This window comes from Neolamprologus brichardi, chromosome 20, assembly GCF_056152115.1.
Source record: "Neolamprologus brichardi isolate AB-2024 chromosome 20, ASM5615211v1, whole genome shotgun sequence".
In the NCBI taxonomy this organism is placed as follows: domain Eukaryota; kingdom Metazoa; phylum Chordata; class Actinopteri; order Cichliformes; family Cichlidae; genus Neolamprologus; species Neolamprologus brichardi.
The window spans coordinates 26,701,381-26,729,359 of record NC_142123.1 but is presented as its reverse complement, the minus strand read 5'-3'; the positions used below and the strand labels follow the sequence as shown (position 1 = coordinate 26,729,359).

General features: G+C 39.0%; 2 protein-coding genes and 2 long non-coding RNA genes across 6 annotated transcripts; 2 read left to right on the top strand and 2 right to left on the bottom strand.

The window, feature by feature from the left end:
• The first annotated feature begins 4 nt into the window (after nucleotides 1–4).
• Nucleotides 5–10,641, top strand: opn7d (opsin 7, group member d). Its single transcript, XM_006794123.2, has 6 exons — nucleotides 5–93; nucleotides 6,750–6,840; nucleotides 6,931–7,093; nucleotides 9,153–9,280; nucleotides 9,401–9,735; nucleotides 10,052–10,641. The coding sequence occupies exons 2-6, from the start codon at nucleotides 6,750–6,752 to the stop codon at nucleotides 10,529–10,531; spliced, it is 1,197 nt and encodes a 398-aa protein (XP_006794186.1). The 5' UTR covers nucleotides 5–93; the 3' UTR covers nucleotides 10,532–10,641.
• Nucleotides 10,642–11,952: 1,311 nt separating this feature from the next.
• On the bottom strand, nucleotides 11,953–16,889 carry LOC118454431 (uncharacterized). The gene is made up of 3 exons (XR_004843743.2): nucleotides 14,911–16,889; nucleotides 13,587–13,649; nucleotides 11,953–12,462 (listed from the first exon to the last, which is right to left on the bottom strand). It is a non-coding gene; the product is annotated as an uncharacterized LOC118454431 (long non-coding RNA).
• An 877-nt stretch (nucleotides 16,890–17,766) lies between these two features.
• Nucleotides 17,767–19,450, bottom strand: LOC102788922 (uncharacterized). The gene is made up of 3 exons (XR_437028.3): nucleotides 19,180–19,450; nucleotides 18,348–18,402; nucleotides 17,767–18,225 (listed from the first exon to the last, which is right to left on the bottom strand). It is a non-coding gene; the product is annotated as an uncharacterized LOC102788922 (long non-coding RNA).
• Nucleotides 18,775–27,941, top strand: rad21l1 (RAD21 cohesin complex component like 1). Of its 3 annotated transcripts, XM_006794124.2 has the most exons (14): nucleotides 18,775–18,870; nucleotides 19,164–19,330; nucleotides 20,001–20,130; nucleotides 21,132–21,231; nucleotides 21,485–21,588; nucleotides 21,710–21,814; nucleotides 23,093–23,194; nucleotides 23,352–23,474; nucleotides 23,578–23,807; nucleotides 24,612–24,693; nucleotides 25,065–25,207; nucleotides 25,302–25,412; nucleotides 25,666–25,740; nucleotides 26,890–27,941. In XM_006794124.2, exons 2-14 carry the CDS (start codon nucleotides 19,184–19,186, stop codon nucleotides 27,076–27,078), a joined length of 1,641 nt encoding a protein of 546 aa, XP_006794187.2. In that variant the 5' UTR covers nucleotides 18,775–18,870; nucleotides 19,164–19,183; the 3' UTR covers nucleotides 27,079–27,941. The 3 variants fall into 3 exon arrangements, with proteins under 3 accessions (XP_006794187.2, XP_006794189.2, XP_006794188.2); XM_006794126.2 differs by lacking the exon at nucleotides 25,666–25,740; XM_006794125.2 differs by lacking the exon at nucleotides 18,775–18,870 and having other exon boundaries at nucleotides 19,018–19,330.
• The last annotated feature ends 38 nt before the right edge of the window (nucleotides 27,942–27,979 follow it).

Sequence of the window (27,979 nt, the reverse complement as noted above, 5' to 3'; positions counted from 1 at the left end):
TCTCGGTGGCTGGCCAAGCTCCTCTCCTCTGTGTCCTGCTCTCCACCTGGCCTCCATGAGTTTAATTGAGGACAAGCCATTCCTCCCTGGAAGGTAAGCAGCGTAGCCGCGGGGTGTCCATTTCCAGAGCAATACAAAGAGATTAGACAATAACAGAAAAAAAGAGGGGGGGATCAACAATGATGTCGCATTTATGTGACTCCCCAAATTTTGCTTGTTTTTTTTTAGTGTTTACTACCAGTAAACAGCGAGATATAGGTGCTGACATAGATCTATATATATATATATATATATATATTTATGTTTTGTTTTCTTTTATTCTTTTAGATCCGCTTTTTTTTCCTGTGAAAAGGTCTGGTAGTTTTTCCTGACTTGCAATTCTTCCTCTAACATGACAACATCTGGATATGTTAAAAGGTTATTTAGTGAAGGGCATTCATTTAAGTTTCAGATACTAAATCAAGGGAGCGAAAATGAATTGTGCCAGCTGTAATAATGATGAAGATGAAGGCTCAGACCTCACAGCCGACTTGTGGGACCATCGGCAGGATTAGTGACGAGATCCTGATTATCCCACTCTGTAACAAACGAGTGCTTTTCTTTATCTGGTGGTCCAAGTTGAAGCCGTCACAACACTGACCATTTGCAAGACAGCCTGCCTTGATCCTGAGCCGCTTGCCGCACGTTGTTTATCTGGATGGGTTTGCCTGCATGCATGAACTGTTTGCTGTTGTTTTCGTTGTTGCTTGTGCAGACATATGTGATTGTGGCTCACTCAAAGCTCTCTTCGCAGAAAATCAATAAGTGTGGATAAAGACGGATTTTGTTGCCCGAGTGTGAAGTCCTTCTGTTGGATACAACATAATTTAACAAAGTGACTGACCTCCAACTGCAGATGAGAATCAAAGGCAAATAGGAAATGAAAACAGGTGTTTGAGGGCATGACACTGACCTAATCAAAAGTTTATTTTTCTATACTAATCAGAGATTAATCACACAATAGTTTGTGTGATATAGACTGATGAAGATGGTGATGTGCACATAGCCACAGAGGTCCATCTGAATATTATAAAACAACTTAACATTATAAAGCTATTTTATAGCATCGTATATCAAAAAATATTTATGCCAAGTTAATCCAATTAGGATGAGCGACACGTCACATGGCCAAAAGTTTGTAACTGCATGCTTGCATCAGACCATTTATGATTAATTGCCTCAGCAGCAATCAGCTAAATGGCAATCTGTCCTCTATGTTACCACAACTGCGGAAGCTCTGTGCTACAATCAAATCATGCGCCATCTCCCTTTGCTTAATTTATTTACCCGTATAATTCTGGCCTAAAAATAAAGCTACAAATACAAAACTGTAAATTGTTAATTCACAGAGATTTTCATACTTATTGACTGCAATAACTGTAGTTCAATTTCCATTGAGCCAAATGTGTAAGAATTTTTTTTTTCGCAAACTCGTGACAACCATCAGCTGACAACTGATTCACAGTCACATTAATATGATGCAGTGCTTGACTTCTTAAACACATCATGTGAACGCAGATTGCATCACGTTAATTCTCCAGGTTACATAAGATATGTCGTATGCCCGGCAATGTTTGAAGGAGTTGCCTCCAACCATGCTGTCATGCTGCTAAAACTTGCTGTAAATATTGTACTGTGATGGCACTCGCTTGTCACAGTCAGTCACTCTCAGATGAGGTGGCAGTTCCACACAGCGAGGGTGACAGTTGACTTTAATCTCACAAAGGTCTCACTAGGTCGTCGTGGCACGTGCCACACAACACACTGGACATCATATTTGCTGCTTTGATTTTAAATACTGCTCAACTCAAAGGGCTTTACCACTGATTTCCAGCATCTAGTGTGGTAGAGTGCTGCACGGTGAGGCTGTCGGTGGTAACATAATAATTATGTTGCCCTGAATTAGAACACAAGAGTTTGAGTTGTATGCACCATATCTTGCTTTCTTTTTTTTCTTTTTTCTTTTTTTTTGTTGACTGGTTAGGCACCAGTCAAACAGGCCTAAAGACGGGTCAGCGGTCCTTGATAACCACCAGTTGCTAGGGAAAAATGTGTATTCGTCAACCAATTGGCAAGTGGTTGCTGGAGGCTATGGGCCATGTGTGAAACTAGCTGCTAGAGCCACCGTCACAGAGGCCTAGACACCAGTAGGAGACGCCCGGGCACCCACCAGTCAACAGGGAAAATATATCAATTCCTCGTCTGGTTGGTAAATGGTTGCTGGAGGCTGAAAGTGGTCACAAACAGACATATGGTGCTGCACAAAAAAACCTCCTTGCAATCGCTTTGGTCACTAGTCAGTTGGTACAGTTGCCATAGTTTATATGGAAGACACTGACTTGCCTGTAAACACTCGCCTAATGGTAGAGAAACTGTCTAGTGCTATGCTGTCTATTTGACTTCAGTGAAAAAAGCTGTGAATCGCACATTTGCAATAAGTGTTTCACATCGCTGGGGAGGAATGTTGGCCCACTCTTCTTTCCAGAATTGTTTTAGTAATTCAGTCAAATTGAAGGCATGAAAATGATTTCAATATGATTTAAGTTTTTTGGTTGAATTGTTGTTGTGTTTCAGATCATTGTCCATAACCCAAGTCCTCTTTAGCTTTACGGTACAAACTAATAGCTGGACATTATCCTTCAGGATTTTCTGGTGGAGAGTAGAATTCATGGTTTTAGTGTATTAGTTTTACACCGGCTATCTGAAAATGTAACTTTTGTTTGTTCAGCCAACAGAATATTTTCCCAAAGTCTTGGGTAGACAAGCCTTTGGGTTCTTTTTGGTCAGCATTGTTTTTTCCCCCATGCCATTTTTGCCCAGCTTGTTTAGTACTGTTGTATCATGAACACTCCCCATAAAAGGAGACAAGGGAGGCCTGAAGTTCTTTAGATGTTTTTCAGGGTTCTTTTGTGACCTCCTGGATGAGTTGATGACGTGTGCTTGGAGTGATTTTGGTAGAACGTCCACTCCTGGAAGGTTCGCTAGTGTTCAACTTATCTCCATTTGTGAATAATGGTTCTCATCATAGTTCACTGGAGTCCAAAGGAATTAGAAATTTTTCACTGTAGATCGTGGTATGATGGGTTGCTTTTAGAGATCTTTTAATTCTATTCAATTCAATTCAAATTTAGCTATACAGTGCCAAACAGTTGCCTCAAGGCTCTTTTAGCCTACTTCACTTTGTCAGGCAGGTCCTATTTACATGAAGTATTGATTCAGCAGCTCTGCCAGGTAAAAAAAAAAAGAGCTACATTTTTTATTTACTCTGGTTACATTTGTCTAGTATTAAAATTAGTTTGATGTTCTGAAGCATCCCACTTTTAGAAATATTTAAAAAAGAAAGGAAAAGGAAAGGGTCAAATACTTTTTTATGGCACTGTACACTTCTGTTTCACTCTAATAAGGATGATAATTTATAAACTAAACATAATGTTAAACCTGAAATTAATGAGTGACACTATAAACCCCCCAGGAATCCATTTACAGAGGTCATTTCCCCATAGACGTCTGTACAACCAGGCATGTTTTTTCCAATCAAGGGAGACGTGCCTGCTGGCTATTAGAGGGAATACAAGCTTAAGGCACTTCCACACTGGTTTCACTTTTCTGGTTATTTTTTTCAAGCATATTTGTAACACAAAAAGGCATAAATAAGTAAAAACTGTTCAATACTGCTTTGAAATGTAAACAGTGTAAATGCTCAAGGGACAGGGCTGGTAAATCAAGCCAAGCATGCAAAATTAAATGTGACACTTTGCATTCAGTTCACATTCGATCACAAGCATTTTCTGATTCATAATGAGGGTAATTTACTTTAGATAAAAATACAAATTCTGTTGGTAACATTCTCTGAAGGAAAGAAAATGCTGGGTAACAGATTAACATTTAAACACAAATCAAAAATTGAGACTGGCTGGAAACCATGCAGATACACAACCATTGCTCTTGAGCATGTGGTCTCTTTGCTCTTTCATTCACTGACATGCCTGTCAGCCTTTAAATGGCTGCTCATCTCCGCTGACTACAGACATTTAATGGTTACGAGTGAAGAAGGAAAGGATAGAGTGCATATGTGCTTGAAAAACGAAATAATAAGTCAGATAAGCAGGTGATATAAGGCGCACTTCTCACATCATCATCTGGAGGTCAAAGTCCTCGTGCCCCTGTATCAAAGGCGTCCAATTATTAGTTATTCAGGCAAGCTCAGAGACATGACAGTTGTGTCATAGCCCACTCAGCTTCAAAATACTCAATCTATCACAGCAGACCAATGACAGAGTTTATCTTTCCATAACAGCTCCCTTTTCATTTCCACACTTGCTATGCTGATCCGAGTATTTCATAAACTTCTGATCTGCTGGGATTTTTCCCACACAGCCATGTCTAGTGTTTACAGAGAAAACCTCCAGTACATGGCAGCCCTCTGGGTGAAAGCACCTCGTTGATGCTAGATGTCAGTGGATAATGACCAGACTGCCTTGAGCTGATACGAAGGCAATAGTAACTCAAAGAGCACTTCTGAATGCAAAACCTGTTAAACCTTGAAGCAGCAGAAAACTCGTCAACAAATCTGCAACAACTATGTGACGCTATGATGTGAAAATGGGCCAAAATCTCTGAAGAATGTTTTCAGCACCTTTTTGGATCTAAGGCCATGTCCACACTAATACGTTTTCATTCGAAATTGCATCTTTTTCTCTCCATTTTGGCCTTCCATCCACACTGAGACAGCGGTTTCGGTCAAGGAAAACACAGCATTTTGAAAACGCTTTCCAAACCGGATACATTTGAAAACGCCGTTTCGACAGCGAACCCGGAGCCTTTTCGAAAACGATGACACATTTTTTCTATGCTCCGCTGCTTTTAATATAATAAAGAATGCATGTCTCTAATATATCTCAGACACAGTTTAAAGAAGTTGTACCCACCTGAAAACGTATTTATGAAGGGCAACCCATCAGACAAAAGTTGGCATAAAGGGACAGGAGCTTAAATGTCTTAGTGTCAAACAGAGGAGCTACACATAAACCCAATATAACATAAATAAGGGTCATATTTTGAAATTTGAACTGTGCAAAGCTGCTTTTGTTTGGAGCTAATACAAAAATAAGCATATTATGATCCAATTAAAAGGAAGATGCACGCTTTCTCAGTTACAGAGCCAATTTTTTAAAAAAAGAAAAAACTCAGTCAGTGCTTGGTGAGCGTGCTTGAGCTTAAAAACCAGCACACTTGAGAGAGAAGCATGTGCACATTCAGATCTGTGCAAAGGAAGTTTATGATTAATATCAGCTTTAAATCTTCAAAAACCTGACAGTTTCCCCTCCCAAGAGATCTCATGAGATGAAAACATGTTTTGTGTGAACACACATTTGATCAGAACACATGCTCTCACAAACTGTATCTATCACAGCAATAACAGGGCTGATCATTAATGTGGTAACAGTGTTGCTTTTAATCAATACTGGGGATTAGATGCTGAAAGAAATACAAAGAATTGTTTCTTCAAGGTAATTAATTTGGGGAAGAAAAGGCTTTGGAATGATAGTAAACGTGTGCTAAGCCAGTTCCATCACTGATTCCTAAAACACCTGAGGGGAAATTTACTTGATTGAGAATCCATTATTGTGCTGACACAAGAATGAAGTTCATGGAGTTGAGTGGTACTAAAATGGGTCACAGCTTTGTACTCCGCTGAGTCTCCTCCACTCAGACTGACTGGACATTTCGTCATTGACTGGCGTGCTGACTTGCATAGTAATGAAGCTTCATCCCTGTGATTGCCTAAGTCCTTGAACATCAATATTGCCTCTACATCATCTCTGGTAGCTATCCAACTCTTGCTCCGCATTTGGTCCCTGCACCATCCTTTCCTTCCCAATTTCTGTTGTATTTTTCATTTTCTATCAAGCAAAGTGATGCACTGAATAGCAATCAGTATCTCGGTTGCAAATAGCTGGGTAAGAAGAAGCCGACCGGCTAAAGAATATGAGAAGCATGAATGCCTCTGACAGTTTTCAAGTGATGGCGAGAAGACTCCATTAAGAATATTCCAACAATGTGTTAGAAATCCTGGAGAGCCTGTCAACTGTTTCATGGCAGGGAAAAAAAAAGAATCACACTCTCACCTCGGCCCATTATGTATCTCTTCGATCACTTCAGTGTCTGGATTGCAATTGCACGTGTGCTTGCTGAATCATGCTTAGACTGCAATTTCACAAGCTTTTTATTCCCAGAAAATCTGAGCACATTTGGTCTTAATCATAAGACCATCATGTTTTGTTCCCTCAACCTCTTGTACCCCTGTTGTAAATCCAAAAAATGGCACCGTGCTGTAATTCTTTCCATCTGTCAATGCTTTTTAGATATTTGTGTTTAATATGAACAGTCCTCAGCTTTTGCAGAGGATTATTTTTCTTCAAAACGGCTTTTTTAATTTATTTCTACATCTGATCCTGTAGGCTGCAGATATTTCTTGCAATAACAGCAGTAGGACAGCTTGCAGTGCACTACAGACAGTGTGCAGTGTTTGAAATGCTTCAGAAACAAAACTGTATGCATTGATTCGATTTTACATAGTGACTACATATACTTCCTTTTTGCATGTTTTAATTTTTTTAGGATCCTAAGTTGAGTATTGACTTTTTGTAAATTCCTGGATTATTTTCAGCTTTATTGACCATGAATTAATTCGAGTGGTGACATTTCAGATGGGAAATGCTTCAGACACGTCTGCTGTGTTTACCTCCACCATCTCCAAGGAGCATGACATCTTCATGGGTTCAGTCTACTGCTTATTCTGTGAGTCCACACAACATTTGTGTTGATTTTTCTGGTTTTTTTTATGCTTTATCCATATTTAGCACAACTCAATCTCCTTTTCTTTCACAGGTGTACTGTCCATCATAGGCAACTCCACACTGCTACTTGTTGCTTATCACAAGCGGTCAACCTTGAAACCAGCAGAGTTCTTTATCATCAATCTCTCCATCAGTGACCTTGGGATGACACTCACTTTACTTCCACTGGCCATACCATCGGCATTTTCACACAGGTATCGTAAAAGCTCCTTCTATATTTTTATTTCATTTCAACTTCAAATTCATTTATCAGTAATCATTACATTTTTTCTCTATTCACTATAAATAGCTACATGTTATAGCAAAAAATGGAGATTGATAAACATTTTGTGTAGTTGTGGGCCTTAACTATATTTTCAATCTAGCGCCATGTGGAAAGGCCTCCACATTTAGTGCCATTCCTAACAAACTGATGTGAATTCACCAATTTCCTTCTCCATCAGGACCAGACTGTGGAGTTTGATTTGTTTTGTGACATGAAATAGAACCACTGATAGAAGCCAAGATGGATCCATGCTTTCATATGTCACAGCAGAAACTGAGACTCATCAACATTTTTCCAATTTTCCTATTATCTAAATTTGGTAAACCAATGTGAACTGCAGCCTCAGTTTCCTGTTGTCAGCAGACAGAATTGTCACCTCTTCTGCTGCTTTAGCCCTTCTACTTCAAGGTTCAATGTGCTGTGTTTTTAGAGATGCTCTTACCTTGGTTGTAACAAGTGGTTATTTGACATCATCATTCTCCTCAGACATCTGGCTTCACTCAAAGAACTGCTGCTCGCTGGATATTTTCTTTTCAGCTCGCGCTTGGTAAACCCTAGAGATGGTTGTGTGGGAAAATCCCAGTAGATCAGCAATTTATGAAATACTCAGACAAGTCTATTCAGCAATCCAGCAAAAGTAATTCCGCATTCTTCGGCATTTTGATGCTTACTTTAAATCAACATATTGCCATGTATTTGGCTAATTAGATATTTGCTTTAATGAGCAGTTTAAACAGTTATACCAAATGAAATGCCCAGTGAGTGTATGTTACAACATGTCTAACCTAAAAATCTATAAAAGATGATTTTTATCAGATTTCCTGTTAAAGTTTGTATCTTTGCGCACTTCCTTTTTTTTCTGTCACTCTGTCTAAATACCTACTTACATTTTCATCATTGACCTCAAACTCCAACTCCTGCTGGGAAAATCAACAGTGCAAAACCGTTTTCAGTGGAGGACACTGCAGTTTCCGAGCCTGACGAAGACGTGTTACGTCACGAGCATTACCAGGTGTTTGCTTTCGGCTTTGTTTTTTGTTTTTGTCTTCACACTCACAGAGTTTTGCACTGTCAGTTTGCCCTGAGTTCAACAGCTACATCCCAAGAGAGGTCATCTGGCAAAACTGCGGTACACGTCATGAAAATGTCACCATTTCGGTAAACAAAAATAAATCTGTGGTCTCCTGTCACTCACCACCATTCTTAGTTGCCAGATTTAGCTGCCTGTGAGTTGCTCTTCCCAGAAACTCAAATTCAAATCGAGGGTCTCTGCTGTTACAAGGTGGAGGAGATCTAGTATGCATTTCATATGTGTAAAAGTGATCATAATCTGACTTGCAAAGAGCAATTCCAGCACTGCTGGAGAGCTTCAGTGCTCACAAAGAAACATTAAGGTGGAGCACATTTAGGTGAGGTCTCTTGTTTTTTATTGACAAAGTCTTCCATGTTATATATCCAGAGGTCCTTTGGTGCATTTAGCTTAGCAAACAGTCAGAAAATAGTCGTCAATCAACCAAAAATATACTTTTTAAAAACAAAATAATGCGAACACTTTTGCAGACACAAGATACATGATGGCCTCCAGTAATAATAATGTGCCTGATTTAAAATGTATTGTTCTAAATTAGCTTAACTGAACCTCTGTTTTTGAACAGGGGCTTATTGTTGTTAGAAGAGAAGTGGGAACATTTTGGAAAGTGGTTTATTTCATCCTAAATGCCTGAATGCAACTGAAATGGATTATGTTCCAGCAGGTACTCTTAATACTGTATCAGATTGCAGAATAAATATAAACAAATTATATTGGAAATCTATGTTCGGGATGGAGAGGGCTTCCCAAACTTTGTTGTTATACTTCTATCCTAACACTCAATAAAAAGACCCTCCAAAGATGTGACTGAGACTCTACAGTTACACTCAAACAGGGAGCAGTTTTCTGGGCCCTAGCCTCTATTACATTTTTTTTTACTCGTTGTCTGTGTGTACAGGTGGCTGTTTGGAGAAATCATCTGCCAGGTGTATGCTATGTGTGGAGTGCTGTTTGGTCTCTGCAGCTTGACAAACCTCACAGTGCTTTCCTTAGTGTGCTGCCTTAAAGTCTGTGTCCCCAACCACGGTGAGGGTGGAATAAATTGATAAGCATGATGTTGTCAAAGCTACAGAAAGTTAACCAGCAGCAGGAGTAAAACGAGCATAATAACTTCAAGGCACCTTTTTCTATTTCCTCTCTTATCAGGTAACAACTTCTCCTCGTCACATGCCCACCTCCTGGTGGCTGGAGTGTGGTGTTACGCATCTGTGTTTGCTGTGGGGCCACTGGCACACTGGGGACATTACAGTCTTGAGCCTTATGGGACAGCGTGCTGCATTGACTGGCATGCACCCAACTACGAGCTTTCAGCGTTGTCTTATATTATCTGCCTTTTCTTCTTTTGCTATGTAGTCCCCTGCACTATCATCTTCCTCTCCTACACTTTCATTCTGCTGACCGTGCGGGGCTCACGTCAGGCCGTCCAGCAGCATGTGTCACCACAGACCAAGAGCACCAATGCACACACTCTCATTGTCAAGGTCAGAGGTTATGGCTGTGTCGCTTCAGCACCACTGACTATAGCTTTTATAGCTAACAGGATCTGAGTAGGATATGAAAAGATAAATTATTAGAAGGTTATACATTAAATTGATTACTTTCTTTATCTCTGTACAGTCTTCTGATGCATATGTAGACTTCTGCATGGATAGATTCAAAACTAAAGTTATAATACTTAAGATATATGTTTTCATACAAATTTGCCACTAACATGAAACTAAATTCTGCATGTCATGGTTTTTGTTCAATGTTGTTTGAATATCTGCATGCATATGTGTGAATGCTCCTTCTCCACAGCTGTCTGTAGCAGTGTGCATAGGCTTCCTGGCTGCTTGGTCTCCATATGCTGTCGTGGCCATGTGGGCTGCTTTCGGGGATGCCACGCAAGTTCCTCCCGCTGCTTTTGCCCTTGCTGCAGTGTTTGCCAAGTCTTCTACCATCTACAACCCTATGGTCTACCTCCTGTGTAAGCCCAACTTTCGCGAGTGTTTATACAGAGACACTTCGATGTTACGACAGATGATGTACAGGGGCAGTCCGCAGTCCGAGCCGAAAGAACGATTCGGATCCACATCACAGCGCAACAAGGACATGAGCGTCTCCACGCGCTTTTCAAATGGACAGCAGGAGAGCTACGGGGCGTGTCTGCACTGCACTGACAATGCAGCTCTGTGTCATGTGACACCCCAAAGGACTGCCTGCATCCTGACTGGATCCACCTACACAGAGGTGACAGTCGGCCAACTCTCAGCCAAACCGCAGGCCGAGTTCCTCTAGTGGAACAGCCTGATTCTTTCATAAAGCAAACACAAGACGACACATGATCAAAAAGACAAAGAGGTTACTGAACAATAAAGTCTCACTGAGACTTCACCACCTTTGCAAGGGCCTTTCATGTCATCCTTTCTGAGTGACTCTTTCATTGTGAAATGAAAACATGATACAAAAACTTCTCAGAAGATTTGCCACAAAAAAGTATACTTGCAATGTCTTGACGTCTACTTCTGTGTCAGCTTGTTTCCTGTTTCATTTAAATGTGCAGTAATTTAACAGGATTCCAAGAGAGCAGAAAATGAGACAGCAGAACCCCCTCCAGCTTAAAGGTTAATTAGGAAAATGTATACCTCAGTGTGCATCATGAGGATAAACTATGTTTAATATTCCACCAGCGCCAACTGAGTATATTATAAGAACATATTGCAGTCAAGGACTGTGAAAAAGATTGTTTAGGTTTCTTTACATTGAGGACTGTGATACTGTACGTAAAGGGGTATTCAACCTAAAATGATCAAGTATTCACCGCCTGTAGGAGTGAATGTCTGATCTAATGCTTTGTCCTTGTCAATAGTGGGATGTACTGTAACTGAGACATAAAATCAAACTGGCAGCTGCAGTTTTCTGGGATGAACAACACAACCAAATTTCCCCACTTCGTCCAGCCCGCAGGGTCTTTGAGAGGTTTAATGTTAGACAGAGTACTCTAAGCAGAAGATCACTTCAGTCAAGAGGCCTGTACTTGCAGGGCTCCAGTGCAGCATGTAACCTGCAGTCATTTTCTAAACAGAGACTGTTGAACAAAATAGTTCCACATTAATTTGTACATAAGTTTAGATTTTTATTTCATAAAAAGCACTGCATGTGACTCCCTTTGGTTTACAGAAACTCCCATTTCAGTTGTGGGGCCTCGCTTCTCTTCTTATTTAGATCTTAGCAAACTAATATTAAAGGGAACCCACTCTATTAAGACAACTTAATAACCTGTCATTTCAAATCATTCTATTTAAACAGTCGACTGATTAGGAATCAAGGAAAATCAGTTTCTGCAGTATTTTACATCAGTACAAAGAGAAAGATTTCCAAAGTAGTCCATGGTAAAGACTGAAGGTCCTAGAGAATTATTTTGCTTTACAGAGATTTTGCCTTGCAGTTTATTTTCTGCTAAAAATATGCATTTACATCTATCACTTAAAAAAGCGATTCCTTTACAGCAACGAGGATGTCTTTTCATCCATGTCAATGCAAAAATACAAAGAACTATGTTATATTTAATTTTACTTTCTTTTATAATGTGGTCCTGTGCTGTGTGACATCATGTGTATGTATATATGTTTAAAATGTATCATGTATGTATTTATTTCATTATAAAAAAGTTCTTGTTTAGTATTATTTACTAAAAACACAAAAACAAACGGATCATTTCACTGTTTTGGGAGGCACAGAAAGTTGCATCTGACAGAAAGATTTCAGAAAGATTGAAATAATTTCTAATTATTCATAAAAACACTTTAAAACATGAGGGGAAATTGTAAACACTAATTTTCCTGAAAACGATCGTAGAACAGAGATTATAATCGAATGTTTAAAATCAGCTCTTATTTTCTGTGAATAAGGCAATCTTTAATAATTTTTTTTTACCAAGCACTTTAATTATCTGTGAGGAAGCTGCTTTGCTGGGTGTTCATTAACTTGGGAGCACAGCAGGTTCAAATTTACTGCCAAAGCAATTTTCCATAAAGCGGTTTACTGACATTATAGGAGACACCTCTGTTTAAAATTCCTCGGATGGTGTGCTCTACATGTTGAGCCTGAAACTAATTTGCTCTCAGTTTTTAGAGAACTACATTAGCGTTTTTGTGAAGAAGCTGGATTTGAAAAATGAAGCCAAATCATCCAAATGTCCTGCTTGCCCTGCAGTGGATATGGCATTTCTGGAAGAGAAAAAGGCCTAAATAAATGAATAAATATTGGTCTGAATGAGGATAACCTTGAACAGCTTTGGTTTTAGGACTTGAGAAGCAACCATATTTGTCTGCCACACACAACATTTCAGGAGAAATCTTTCTGAGAAGGCTAATCAAAAATCAAAATTCATGTTGATAGCAAAGTTGCAACTGTGAGGTTGCCTTTCCTATGACGATTACATGCATGTGCATTTTAAAACATATAGGAAGCCCCATCTGTGTAATGAAAAGTAAAATCTATAAGGCATATGACCTAAAGTGATATACTTGTATTTTTTGCTAAACTGAGCTGAAATGAAAATCTTAACCGCAATCCCAACAGGGAGCACAAGCAAATATGCATGAAGGATCGACTTAGATGCAAAGTAATTTATTTTCCCCCAGTTTGAAAAAAAAAAGTGCCTGTAGGATAAGCTTTCACTGGCAACCAATATAGGGAAGCAATGAGATACAGCCAGACGAGGAATTAAAAGAAAAATAACTGATATGGCACATTGCATTAAGAGAAACTGGCAGTATAGTCCTACTTGTGTATAAAAACAATTATTTACCTTTTTGATTACTGAGACTAATTATGTGAGATTCTTCATTCTGGTCCATGCAGTCTGTTTGTAGAGCCAGATGGAAATTGATCGGTAAACATGATTAAGATTATTACTGAGTACACAGTTTTACCATTAAAGACTAAATTTACCCAGCACAGCACTCAATTATGAAATAAAGCTTCACTTCAACAGCCACTTCAGAAATAATCACTGCTTCTCTTATCTTGATGTGAATGTCCTCTTTTAAGTCCCAATCTTCATCACCAACTCTCTTATCCTCAGTGTGTCTGTTCCTCTTAAAAGCCCACACTATGACTTCCCATACCAACCGTTCTTGTGCACTCAGACAACTCCAGACATCATTTTAGTGCAAAACACACATTTATTTTGGCGGGATTAATTCTCTGCTAGTTGTCACTGCCTTGAAGGTCACTAGAAGACAGATTTATGTTCTTAAACATGGATATGTGAGAGAAAGGCAGGTCTATGAGAGACAGAGGAGAGAGATTAAAAACTCCTCTATGGGTTTAGGCTTTTTCATCTTACCTCTGGTCGAGGAAAACCACAGTCATACCTGGCAGCATCACCCTGATGTCAGGCTGTGACCTCCTGTGTAAATTAAAATGTATCTGGTTATGATAGTGCACTGAATCACATATTTTACTAACACTGAACTAATTTTTCAGTCAATTAGTTGATTAATCAGTCTATCAGCTAAGATTTCTGTTGAATCAATGAAGTGCTTAATATGGAGCTTATTTTCTTTCTCGGCTCTATATGATGTTAGGGAGATTAGATATCCATAACATGGTCATCCAGGAGCATATCTCTGACTATGACTGCAGCGGTTCCACACCAGCTGTTATTCACACTTCCTCTTTATGAGCAGCATCCAATCAGATGATAATTTAATTTGGAGGAGAAGGGAGTGAGCTAAAATTGCTTCATGCAAAACAAGGATGAACTTTAAAGATAAATACTCATTATTTTGAACCGTAACACATGCACAGTGACTAAAGATTTGGTGCTGGAAATGAGCAGAAAAGGTCAGTTTTATTTTATTTATTTATTTTTTAAATTTTTAAGTGGAATTTTAAATCAGTTAAAATCTCTTGAAAATGGGGTCAAAATGTAGCACTCTATAATACACATACCACGTATTTACGGTAACTCTCTAAGTAAATTAGTGTTTAAGATCCAGGACGGGATGTTAAAAAGCTGACATAAAATACGGTTATTAAACACAGTATGTTTTTATTAGAATAATGAAAAGAAATATAAAGAAAACAAATGACCAAAAAAGGATTATTCAGCAGAAAAACCAGACATGAAAGTAAGTGTTAGGTGCAACACTACATCTCAGCAAGATTTAACATTACAACTAAGGTCTGCAATAGACTGTGAGTAATTACTGTGCACATCTTGTAAGGTTTCATTATATTTCATCTTCAACAGAGGGTGAAAGTTACATTCTAACCCAAACTTTGACACCGTGGCTCTGCTTGGTTTTTCCCAGCATGCTGGTGCCCTCTAGTGCATACAAACAGAAAGACAATGGAAAGACAATAAGCCTTCATTTAGTTATATGTAAACATATATTGTAGAAAGGTGTATGATTATTATTATAAATTTTGGGGGGAAATAATACATTTTCACATATCAAAGGGGGAAAAAAACAAGGAAGAAAATAAAAAAACTGAACCACAAAGAGCAGAGGAACAACTGTGCTGTCTATTGATTAATGGAATATACACACTTTCTGGCCACTTCATTAGATGCACATTGATAGTACCTGGTTGGACCTTATTTTGCCTTATTTCAAAACTACCCTAATTCTTCATGGTATAGAAATGCTGGGAAGATTCCTCACCGATTTTGGTCCATATTGAGATGATAGCATCAGTTGCTGCAGGTTTGTCAGTTGCACATCCATGATGCTAATCTCCCCTTCCACCACATCCCAAAAGTGGATTGAAACTGGCATGTAATCCTGCTGGAAGCAGCCATCAGATGATCTGTACACTGTTCATAAAGTGATGGACATGGTCAGCAACAACACTCAGGAAGGCTGTGACATTTAAATGACGCGCAGCTGGTACACCATTAAACTACCACCACCAGTTTGAATCAAGTCTTTCAAGCTTTCATGTTGTTTACATCAAATTCTGCCCATTTTGTAGTGAAACTGAGACTCATCATACATGGCAACACTTTTCCAGTCTTCTGTTGTCCAAATTTGGTGAACTTTTGCGAAGTGTAGTCTTTGTTTCCTGTTTTTAGTTGACAGGGGGGGCACCCAGTGTGGTCTTCTGCAGCCAATCCCATCTGTTTCAAAGTTTGACATGCTGTGGGTTCAGAGAAGCTCCCCAGCATACATTGGTTATAATGAGCAGTTGTTTGACTTCAAAGTGGTTGTGCGGAAAATGCCAATACATCAACAATTTTTAAAATGCTCAGCCTCCCATCTGGCTCCAACAGTCTAGTATCTTTCTTCCTCATTCTGATGCTCACTCTAAACAGGTTGTCTTCACTATGCTTACATGCCTAAATGCAGTGATTTACTGCCATGTGATTGGCTGACTAGATATTTGTGTTATCTGTGTTATATCTTTATCTCTAACCAACGCCCGGTCGGAGATAAACATATCAGGTCAATGCTGATGCTGATGGACATCTGAAACAGGCAGTTCATGCTTGAATTTGTTGAACAGAACAAGGGAACAGGAAACCTTAAGGACAAAGTGGCAAATAAAGACTAGCACCTCCTTCAACCTCCTATATATTGGAATAACATTAAGCTGCATAATCTTTATTTTTCCAATACCCATAATGCCATACAATTCATCTTTATGTATCCTGTAGCTGTAAATAAGTGGTGGATAAATTTACTTTTAAACGTATTACTGCATTAACACATCCCAAGCAGACACTGGATGTCTGCAGACACTGTCCATTGCCTGGGGATGAGCTCTAACTGAAACAGGTGATCAAACCTTCATCCCGCATGTGTTCGACAGAAGGAGAAACTGGAGGAAACGTACACGATCACAGGTAGCACATGCAAATGAACTCTGCTGTGAGCACTAAAAACTGAGCCACAATGTTACTGTGGCAAAAGAGTCAGTCAGTCAGTTCCAGTTAAGATGTAAAACTGGTATTTAGGTTTACATCTTAAGATGTGCTTCTGCATACTGGCGCTTTTTGCAGAATGCAAGCCAGCATGTTTTTGAGGGTTTTTTTGTCTGTGTCAGCTACACATAATGCATGACTGTCAAAGTACAAAGTGCTGTTATGATGGAGTATATCCCAGTTGTACACATTCTGCATGCAGAAATACATATTTTGTAAGAGCAGCTGTGGTGTTCATTAAAGGGAAAAAATATTCAGGTTGGGATGCAGCCCAGAAAATTAAAAACACCTGTGTGTGTCTGTGCACTCCTAAATAAGATACAGTATGACAGTCTGGTGCTGCACCCTTGTGCTTTTCCTTCACATGTCCACTGGTCATTAGGACCAAAAACATATTAAATCATTTGGAGGATTTAAACACAAGTAGAAGAAGTAGAAACACCAAACATCAGATTACCACATGAGAAGCATTTATGATGGACTGCTTTAAGAATCCACACCTGATCATGTGTGAAATGAAACTTGTCAGACTTTACAGCAGTAATAGCTGTAATTTGTTACTTGTTCTTTCAATACAACATCTGTCAGTGAGAGAAATTATATAATCACATAGGTTTTTAAATGACTTTCCTTTTTTTACATGAATAAGTTAAGAGTCTGAGGACAAACCAGTTTGACTCACTGAATTTAAGCCCACTGGGGCATGAAGCCTCTGAAAAGCATTGCTTGTGAGCTGTTTTCTTTAAGACATAAAACATTAGCTAATTTGTAAAAAAAAAAAAAAAAAAAGACCAAATGTTCCTTCTTGTGAATTACATGATTCTGAGTGTGCTTTAGTTTTAAGAAACATCAGTTTAACAGAAACATAAAACAGTTATTTAGTGCTTTTCTTGCACAAATGGACAACCTAAAACCAAAAAGGGGTCATGCTGTCAAATGTGACAAACAGTAGGCCAATTATATCGTTTATTGTATCAATACAATTGCATTTTTTTTTTACTTTGTGATTTTCTCCCATTAATATCTCTTTCTTCAGATTTAACTGTATAAGGCCTTCATCTTAAGCAGATGTCGCTCAGGTATGCACAAAATATAAAGTAGCTTATCTTAACTGCATCCATAAACTGTGCCCCCTCAATCATTAGCAAATAAATTAAGCATAGAATAGAATAGTTTCGATTTTAGTGTAGACGTTGGAAGCAGTATAACATAGCATTACCTAAACTCTAAGTAAAACCAGGGCCATCACAGGTGACCCCTTGCACCCCTGCCCACCACCTGTTTGACCCACTGCCTTCTGGTTGGCGCCTCAGGTCAATCTGGTCCCACACCTCCAGACTCACAAACAGCTTCTTCCCCTGGGCCATTCGGACTGTCAATAAACATTATCCCCCCACGCCCCACGCACCTCACCAATCTGAGCCAATGTTTGAGTAACCTTATCACTCAGGTCACTCACACATGGACTCTATTCAGACCAAGAATTTTCTTTGCACTACCTCCAAGCACTCTGTGACTATTTTGTTCTCCAGTGTGTGACTTTCTATTATTTATGTATATATTTCCCTTGTTTTATATATATATATATATATATATATATATATCCCTCTTGATTGATTCCTGTTTGCTATTTATTCCTGCTGTCTACTATTTATATTTTATTCTGGCACAGTTGGTGTGCAGTACCCACAATTTTGTTGTACATGTACAGTGACAATAAAGGACTATTCTATTCTATTCTATTCTATTCTATTCTATTCTATGTAGATTAAGGCTCTCCTTGAGGAAAGTACTTACATATGACAAATTAAGAGTTGTTTCCATGCTGTTATCATACATTATCAAACATTATATTGTATATTAAATAGTACTCTCAACTGGGAATGGTGGAAAGGTTGAGAATTGGGTGGGCAGTTTTATGAAGTACTTGCATATATGTATGTCCTGGTAACTTTATTGTAGTGGTGATTGGGGCATAAGAGTACTTTAGGTACTTAACATATGGGATCTCCATGGAGTATGACGTTGAGTAGAGTAGGAGCAACTGGCAGACAGCCTGGAGGGAAGAAGAATGAATGTCAGCAGACATAAGACAAAATACATGTGTGCAAATGACAGGGAGAGATGTGTCAGAGTGAAGCTGCAAGGAGTAGAGGTAGTTAGGGTAGATTAGTTTACCTGAGAGAGAAGGATGTTAGGTTAGGGTGAGATGGATTCAGATGATCTGTGGCGACTATTAAAGGGAGCAGCGAAAAGGGAAAAAGAAAATAGGCAATATTTTCTGGATAGATGGATGGTGTTGCACTTTGCAAAAGTCCTTGAGCACTACTTAGACAGCTAGAGACCAGTATTGTTAGAGGAAGACTAACTTTAATGACAATAAACATAACTAATGGAAAGCACTCTTTTGCTGTTCTAATAAGTATTCTTATGAATAATTGATTAAAAATTATTTAAATATGTGAATTTCTTTTCAACTTAAGCTTGAATAGTGAAATGTGTGATTTCTTGATTTTTTTTAATACCACAGGTACTTTTATAATGTTAGTAGTTTTAACAAAAAATATATATTTGTGACCATTTATATCAACTGGCTGTTGTTGTTTGTTTGTTTGTTTTTTAATTGACGTAAATGGCGCCAGAATAACCCCTGGCGGCGTTATGCTGTTCAATGTCAAAAGGCGGCACTTTCAAAGTTAAGGTAGGCGGCTGTGTTTGTGTCGGGCCTTTACTGTGCTTGTGTAAAATTAATTATTATAACCCCTTTATGCTTTTAGCTTCACTGATAACAGTAAAAGTTAAACTCACGTGAAAAAATTCTGATTGGCGTACAGCTTCGTAGCTAACTCTTAGCTAACTTAGAGGACGTTGACAGTAGAAGTCAGGCTTAGCGGTCAAGGAAACACCTATTTTCTAAACGTAGCTAAATCAGCATGAGAAAATTCAGCCGAGACTTGAAACATAATTAAACAAACATTGATATTTCCCTCACAGGTGACAGCTAACTTACCAACATGTTGTTCTACACACAACTCTTCACTTCTAAGCGCGGATCACTAGCCAAAATCTGGCTAGCAGCCCACTGGGAAAAGAAGCTAACGAAGGCCCATGTTTTTGAATGCAACCTGGAAACAACTATCAGAGAAATAATTTCACCAAAGGTAAACGTTTTCAAAGCGCATATCCATAACCACATATTATGGGATAACTTAAGCCAGTTATTATAGTTTCATGTTGACATTAGCATTATGATTTTTCGTTGTACTTGAGCAATGAAAATAAAGGACCATTCTATTCTATTTGAACTGTTTTCATTTCCGTTTAGTTTCAGTCAGTTCCTAAAGTGGATTTGCTTGGTTCATTTCAGTTTTTATGTTATTTTTAGTTTGGGGTTTGTTTGGTTTTTTTGTTTTGTTTTTTGTCTTTTTATTTAAATGAGTATAGGAGGTATTTTTCCATGGGCAAACTTTCAGAGTAGATAGCACAATATAAACATGAAACTTTACAGTGAAGCCAGCTGACACACAACACAATCAGACATCCCAGTCTTATTAAACAAATAGTTTTCTTAACAAATTTAACCACAGTGATAAAGACTATTGCTTTCCCTTTTCTGGGTTTATACAGAGCAAAGGCAGGGTGGAGATGAGTGTCAGGTGTCTACTTTTTTAAGTTTAAATAAACACTTTTTTTAGTCTTTGAGTTAAATAATCATGATTTTATCCCTGAAATAACTAAAATGCTTTTTAACGGCTAGTTTTAGTTAATCTTTTATATTAACTATATTAAAAGAGTGAGTCTGAGACGTGAGTTTGTGTGTGTTCTTTGTAGGTGAGAATTGGTTTGCGGTCATCTGGTCATCTGCTCCTTGGTGTGGTTCGAATCTACTCCAGAAAAGCAAAGTATCTCCTTGCAGACTGCAGCGATGCCCTGATTAAGATTAAAACAGCTTTTAGGCCAGGTAACCCCGCCTTGTTGAAGTTTGTGTGTGTGTGTGTGTGTGTGTGTGTGTGTGTGTGCGTGCGTTAAATAATTTAAATTCTTTCAGAATAACATTGTAAAATATTTTTAATCAGAGCAGCTTTGTTGTACAGTTTATGTGACAGTTCCTCGTAAATAAATAAAGCTAAAACCTGAATTTTAGCGGAACCACATCTTATTTCACAGTCTGATCAGAATCAGAAAGACTTTATTTATTCACAAGGAGCAATTAAGATACAACAGAGCAGCATGATGTTGAAGATGAGGACAGGGCATAAACAGGCAATAAGAGTGAGATAATAAATACACAGAATATACAGTATATACACAGTTTTAAAATTAAAGTGACCGAAAGGCAAATAAATAACTGTAAGTGACTAAAAGTGAGTAAAGTGTTGGCAATATAAAAAGAGTGTAGAGTAGTTTATGTTTATGGGTGTGGGAAATAGTCTTATCGGCTGATAATAAGGAAAGGATGGTTTTCAGAAATTGATTAACTGCCATGTAAAAGATTTTCCATTCAGATTTTAATACGATTAATCCAGTCTAACAATCCTACAATTAATCCTGGGTTTATTAAAGTTACAGTGTATGGTACATAAGACTGTGTGTTTGTTTTTTTGTTTTTGAACCAACCATGTAATCATTTATTTTATATTAGCCATTTATTTGTAATGCAGCAAAAAGCTTCAACAAAAATGCAACATTGCAATATTCATGAAAGGAGTATTTATGAAAACATGCTCTATGTGTTAGAATGCATTAGTTTCACTTATATGTATCTAAAGTAGTGACAGATGGTATCCCATTTATGACATAATTGCTTAACCAACTTATTTTAAGAAGGAGCATTTTCAACCCCAAGAACTTGAGCTGATCCGTGGTTTTCTCATGTACACGATCACAGCAAATAGTCTTTCATCAAACCTATGGTGTGAAAACTTAATTTACCTACATGCTCTTTCTCTCATAATACACCAGGTCACACAGATCTGCCGGTGGAGGGGCTTGAGGCCACAATAAAAGCAATTACCTTGGTCGAAGATTTCACTACCTTTGATCCCCAGCTTCCAGACCCCAGGCACTGTTTTCCTCACTTCTCCAACACGTCTAACCTTGATTGATTGATTTTTATGACACGCGTGTCAATATAAAAGGATATGAGTAGAAGGATTGCTCATATGAAATATAAGGCTGATTGTGGACTTACCTATTTTCTAAGTTATAATTCTGTGTTGACTTCCTAAAGTAAGGCTGCCCTGCAATCATACATAATTTAATTACTTGTTATTTAAACCTGATGAATAAGTATTCTGTTTGTGTCCACACAACAGTGACATAGATGTTGTGGACCACTTTTCACTGAACCAGTGTCGATCAGAGGAAATCACTCTGAAAGAGGATTTTGGAAATAACTTTCTAAACTTTGCAGACATTGGTAAGAGCTGAGTTGTTTTCTTGCTTAAGTTGAGTTGTTATTGTCTTTGTTTATGTTGAGCCTGATTTCATTCTGTCATAGAATATTATTAATTTCTTCCCTTACTTGTCGTTGATTGTAGGAGATGAGCGCCAAAGTTATAATGCATTGATGGATGTGAGCTTCCAGAGCTTGGCTCAACATGGAGATGCATTCGGGGATGAGGACCGAGGATTTGACTTACTCGGTATTCCATCCATCCATTTTCTTCCGCTTATCCGGGACCGGGTCGCGGGGGCAGCAGCCCAAGCAGAGAAGCCCAGACCTCCCTCTCCCCAGCCACCTCCTCCAGCTTATCCGGGGGAACACCAAGGCGTTCCCAGGCCACCCGAGAGATATAATCTCTCCAGCGTGTCCTGGGTCTGCCCCGCGGCCTCCTCCCGGTGGGACATGCCTGGAAAACCTCGCCCAGGGGGTATCCTTGTCAGATGCCTGAACCACCTCAACTGGCTCCTTTCAATGTGGAGGAGCAGCGGCTCTACTCTGAGCTCCTCCTGGATGGCTGAACTTCTCACCCTATCTCTAAGGGAGATGCCAGCCACCCTTCGGAGGAAGCCTATTTCCGCTGCTTGTATTCGCGATCTCGTTCTTTCGGTCACTACCCACAACTCGTGACCATAGGTGAGGGTAGGGACGTAGATCGACCGGTAAATTGAGAGCTTCACTTTTACACTCAGCTCTCTCTTCACCACAACAGACCGGTACAGCGTCCGCATCACTGCAGCCGCTGCACCAATCCGTCTGTCGATCTCCCGCTCCCTTCTCCCATCACTCGTGAACAAGACCCCGAGATACTTAAACTCCTCCATGGCCTCAGATTTGGAGGTGCTGATTACTCGGTAGTCTTACGTGAATTGATGAGGATCAGTTTACAGTCAGTTTTTAGCCAGAAGAACGTATTTAAAAACAGATCCCTCTCTGGGATACTGACTGGCTCTAGTGTTACCTTTACTGTAAAGTTGTGATGCCAGAAAATATTCATTCAAATATATCAGTATTCAGCAGGCCATTAAAAATTGGTGTTTTGTCACCAAATGCATACAGATCAAAAAAGGAGTATAAACCATTCTTGCAGTAGGTGATTGAGTAAAATGTCACAGGATATGCTATAAACTCAATCAAAGCTCTCCTTTTTCCAGTGGTGTTTGCAATCCTTGTCCTAATTATAAACTGAAATGTTTGACCTGGATTGCTCACATCTGCTATTAGCTTTGGTGTTTGTGAGAGGAGCCTGTCTGTCTGGGCCTTCAGGTCCTTGACAGGACTCATGTTCATGTATTCTCTCAGGGATCCAACATCTGAACTGTAACACAAAGAATAAATAGCCTTTGAGACACGGCATGGCTCCTATCTGCTTTTTAGTTTTTAATAACAAATGAATGGTTTCTTTTTTTTGCTTTTTCACATATCAGAATTAAAATTGAATTATGCTTTTGTTTTATTTTTTCCTCCACTGACTTTGTAGATTTTCTGGCGCAGTCCAGTGATAATGCTGAGGCCACAGAATTCATCCAGGAGAATCCACAAAATGAAAACCTACCGAGCTCGCCTTTATATGATCAGCGAGGTGATATTTCATCATGACTGTATTTTACATTAGCTGTTTAAATCACATTTTCAATTTAATTTAAACAGCTGCAAGTGATATGCGCTTGATTGTACAGCAGCGCAGGGGAATTGTGTTGTTCATTAAGAGAGTAAAGAGCTGTGTTTGCTCTGAACAGAGCCCATATGTTTGGCAGATGCTAACAGAGCAGATTCCATGGAAGTAGAGACCCCGATGGCGAATCAGACCACCCTGCTCGCTAATGAGGAGGCCTTTGCTCTCGAACCTGTGCCCATCACTCGTAAGCACCAAGCATGCCAGTCAAAAGCCACTCACATCAGAACAGCTGAAATGCCACTCTTTTTCTCACATAACCTCATGTATGATTAACTGTTTTTCTTCAGCAAACTCTGAGAGGAAGAAGGGGAAGAGGAAACGCAAGTTAGTGGTGGATCAGACTAAAGAGCTGAGCAATGAATGCATCAGAAAGCAGCTTTCTGACTTTTCAGATCTGGTCACTCCTTTGGACATGGCCCCGCCCACTGTGCAGCTAATGCAGTGGAAAGAGAGCGGAGGTGCAGATAAACTCTTTGCACAGCCGTGTTCCACCGTTTTATCGCTCCAGATAAAGGAGGTGAAACCCTGCTACATTCTCAACAATATTAATCCCACAATAATATCACTACTATTGTCTGTTTTTTCTGGGAGTTGTCACATCAATTATTTTCTCCACTTCTGGACACCTTCCAGCGTTGCTATTTAAGCTGAGCACTCTGCAATTTTACGACAAGCTTTAAACCTATTTACAGAGGAATCATTCATTTGTCTTTTAAACTAATGTACCTTTTGGTAATGATAGTGAATTCGATTGCTAAAACTAGTTTTCAGGTAAAGTCTGAAAGACCAAAAGCATCACGAGTGGGACCGGCAACATGCTTGTTGCTTTAGCTTGTGTTGGGTTTTCTGGTGATTGTCTTCATCAGAAAATCGCAGAGTTATCTGAGGGAGGGCATACAGTGGAAATGCTGTAATGACTACTGCAAATACACGGTTTGATCCAAACGCAAGAGACTTTTGGCCACACTGAAACAATCATAACTCGTCACTTGCCAAATTTGCTTCCCTGTGAGTTTCTTCACTTGCACAAAATGTAGAATCAGTTAAAGGATTCTCATTTTGACACACTGCAGGAGATCCAGCATTCATTGCTGATATATATAGTGCGAGAGGACACAATGAGACTTCCACCAAGTGGTCTCAAAATAGCAGCCGTGCTCGAGGCGTTCTGGAGGTGCATGAGAAGATAATAGATAAGCCAGTTTAAATCAAGTAAAGGCTTTTTGATTTTATGAGGCAATTTTGATTAAACTTTACATTTTGGCGCATAGACAAAGGTGAATCCCTGCTATTAATGTTATGTCACATTTTACATTTCCAGCTTTTTGCTAGGAGTTTTTTCCAAGTGAAGTGCCGTGGTGTACGTGAGGATGTTGAGGAGATGCGCCACAAAGAGCATAAAGGTATTTTATGTTTGTTTATTCATTTCTATGGTGTTATTTCTGTTATTACAGTACATGTGTAATATAACAAAGTTAAAGCTGAGAGGCAGGATGTGAAAAAAACAAAAGAATGGTGGACAAAGTAGGAAAGATCATAATAAAATGATCTTTCCCCTGAGCTTGTTTCTGCCAGAGGCTTCTTCCTGTTGAAATTGAGTTTTCCCTTCCCACTGCTTTTAAGTGCTTGCTCATAGATTTCTTTTTTTGTTGTTGTTGTTGTTTCTGTATTATTGTAGGGTCTTTACCCTACAGTATAAAGCGCCTTGAGGTGACAGTTGTTGTGATTTGGTGCTATATTGTTTTTAATGTATGTGCTTTGTCCTGCTCCTTAGCTCAGAGGGAACTAAGTGCCCTCACTACAGAAGTCAGTGTCATGGATTTGTCAGCTGATCCTGAAAAAACACACAACACTGAGCTGACTGAACGCGATCACGTCAACGACAGCCAGCATGAGAGCTACTCACAGCTCACACAAGTAAGTATTAACATGTTATGTAAAAAAATCATAATTCCCCTGCTTTCACTGTTTTTCATTGTCCATAGCTCATAATCTGTGCTCTTTCTACCAGGATGAAAACAGGTCAGAGCTTAATCATCCATCACTTCCATCTGAAGACTCCATATTTGTCCACCCGCCTTACTTGGAGCACAGCACGCAGTCAACTTCCCTCCACACTCAGGTGCTTGCGGACACAAACGGTTACAAATAGAAGCAGGGCAGGAAACTGTCCTCTGCCAACCTCTGCTTCTCACCGACCTTAACTGTGGAATGAAAGTGAACTAATAATGGATGATTGTGTGTGAAAATAGCTAATACGGTAGACGAGCTCCAATTTATTAGCACTTGACAGATGGCGGGTGTTCATTTCCCACCCTGCCTTGGCGATGTGCCCAGCATCACTGACTGAAATATGGTGCCTTTCTTACCTCCAGTCTATGCTGAATAGCCAGGACTTTGAGGAGAGGAGGATAACCAGGCGAGCACAGAAGCTTCTGAACGCTCTAAAAGTAAGACTCTAAAAATAAATGGTTGGACATTAGAATTAAAGTCGCACCAGCTACTCCATCTTGGATGTAACTGGAATTAAAATAGATGGGAAGAATGCATGTTCAGGACACAGGAGTGTTGTTTGTCCCATGGGGTCTACTTAATTTCAGTTTGGATATTACATAAGCCGACTTAACATTAGTACTTGGTTTCTGAAAAACACATGATCGAGACAAAATTCTGACCTGACTGTTATGGTATAGATATGATAACAACATCCTGATTACTCTGCAAACATTTCAGTGTTGAGTAAATGACAGCTAACAGTCTTGGCTTGACATCTGCGATCCTGCTACTGAGGGTTTAAATAGGGCACATCTGATTGTTCAAAATCAGTCACGTGGAGGTTTTGAGTGTGCCGTCCTCTTTGCGACCAATTTTATCTAGCGAGTGTGAGCAGCCTCCCACAACCACTCGAAACTATGTGAAGAAAACACATTTTTCCCTAGCAACCCTTGGTCGCCAGGAAATCACTAACCAGTTTCCAGGTTTAGGAAAGGGTTTGGTTTTGTTTTTGTTTTTTTGAATACTGGTTCTAAGATGAAAGTTGTCCCAATGTCAATGACATAACCTCACCACCTTCTGGACATCATTGTTGGCCTTAGGGAGATAATGTATTCAAGAATTGTTTAATGGTATCCTTTTACTAATTAGAATAAAACTGAACAAATGTTTGTGACCTAAAGGAGAGTAGCAAAGTCCAGAAAAAGCTTAGCATACCGGGGTCGCCTCTGTTTCTCTTTCTGAAACTTATTTGAGTTGTTACTATCCAGAAATGCAACTTCACCATGCATAAAAAAGAGAGAATTAACATATACATAAATGTAAAGGGATTACGTTTTGTTTATACTTACCAAAAAGAAAAGACCTGCTGGTCTGTTGGTTAGCACATCTGATCGCAGCCATTTAGTAACAAAATTAGTTGACAATCAAATTTTACTTAATAATATATTGAAGTTTATTTTAAATGTGGATACCCTGTACTGGTACCCTGAATATCAGAAACTGTAGTCAGCGTGGACAGGAATTTAACAATGAGAGGGATGGGAGAGGATTAGGGATGATGTACAGGAAATTAAACTCTTGTCTGTGTGTGTTCGTGTTTGCAGCAGAGCCAGCATGACAGCAAAGACCCCACGTTCAGCCTGCAGGGAATTTGTGAAGGAAGCAATCGCTGGCAAGCTGCAACCACCTTCTTCTGTTTCCTCGTCCTGAAAAAACAAGAAGTCCTCCGCCTGTGTCAGACCGCTCCCTATGAGGACATCTCTGCCACACCTGGACCCAAATTCTACAATTAGTAAAAAGCAGAAGTCAGTCTTCTAACATGCCAGCTTGGGTTTGTAAATGACGCAGAATCACCGTGTGTCTGTTTAACTCTGATAAGATTATATTAAAGTTAATGAAATAAGCTTCTGGAATAAATAGTATAAACTGCATGATATGAACACATATTACTCTGTTTATATGTTTGCTTGTTCTGGGTTTCAGTGAAGGAACACGTTTCCTAAAATGCTTTGCCAGACTGTTTTATCAGGTCTCTGATTTTATATATTCAACTCTCTATATGTTTTAGTCTGCTTTCTGCTTTTTCTGTCGTGTATATTTATTCCAGATACAAGATCTCAGAAGTTATTTCTGTGACCAGTTACACAAAAAAAAGTCACATAGCTCTTTGTTGTTTTATCTGAAATGTTGCTGTTCTTCATTCTTCAAACCTTTCTTTAACAAAGTATTTAACGTGACTCTTTAGCAGGTAGAAATATGACTTTATGTTACTGAGATTGAGATTGGATTGTCAGCAATCTGTTCCACATTTTTAAATAATTTCTGCCCCTTCACTTTAAATTCAATCTCTTTCATAACAGCACTGAGAAACAGATTCTTTGTGTACTGTTTACTAAAATGGTAATGATTGACTCACAAAGCTATGTTTATTTGTGAATGCTTTTCTGAAGGTTTCTGTGTCATCCACTCAGGTAGGGACACTAAAATTATCTAAACTTTATAGGAGAGTGAGAGCTGGCTGTTGATAAAGGCCTTTTGTTGTTAAAGTTAATTATTTAAGTAGTGAAAATTTAGAGTTTGAAGTTTCTCTACTCGTGCTGTGTCTTGTATTGGCTGATGCATTGTGGATTGTGTTAAAGTAAATGCATATATCGAAGCACAGACTTGTATTTATTTCTGTTCTATGCAAACAAA

What these genes read in the sequence shown, in the direction of transcription:
- opn7d (XM_006794123.2), top strand. Translation starts at nt 6,750, where the DNA reads ATGGGAAATGCTTCAGACACGTCTGCTGTGTTTACCTCCACCATCTCC. An exon ending in AGTCTGTGTCCCCAACCACG is followed by an intron (nt 9,281 to 9,400) that starts GTGAGGGTGGAA and finishes CTCTCTTATCAG; the next exon opens with GTAACAACTTCTCCTCGTCA. An exon ending in CACACACTCTCATTGTCAAG is followed by an intron (nt 9,736 to 10,051) that starts GTCAGAGGTTAT and finishes CCTTCTCCACAG; the next exon opens with CTGTCTGTAGCAGTGTGCAT.
- rad21l1 (XM_006794124.2), top strand. Translation starts at nt 19,184, where the DNA reads ATGTTGTTCTACACACAACTCTTCACTTCTAAGCGCGGATCACTAGCC. An exon ending in TAAAACAGCTTTTAGGCCAG is followed by an intron (nt 20,131 to 21,131) that starts GTAACCCCGCCT and finishes ATAATACACCAG; the next exon opens with GTCACACAGATCTGCCGGTG. An exon ending in CAACTTCCCTCCACACTCAG is followed by an intron (nt 25,413 to 25,665) that starts GTGCTTGCGGAC and finishes TCTTACCTCCAG; the next exon opens with TCTATGCTGAATAGCCAGGA.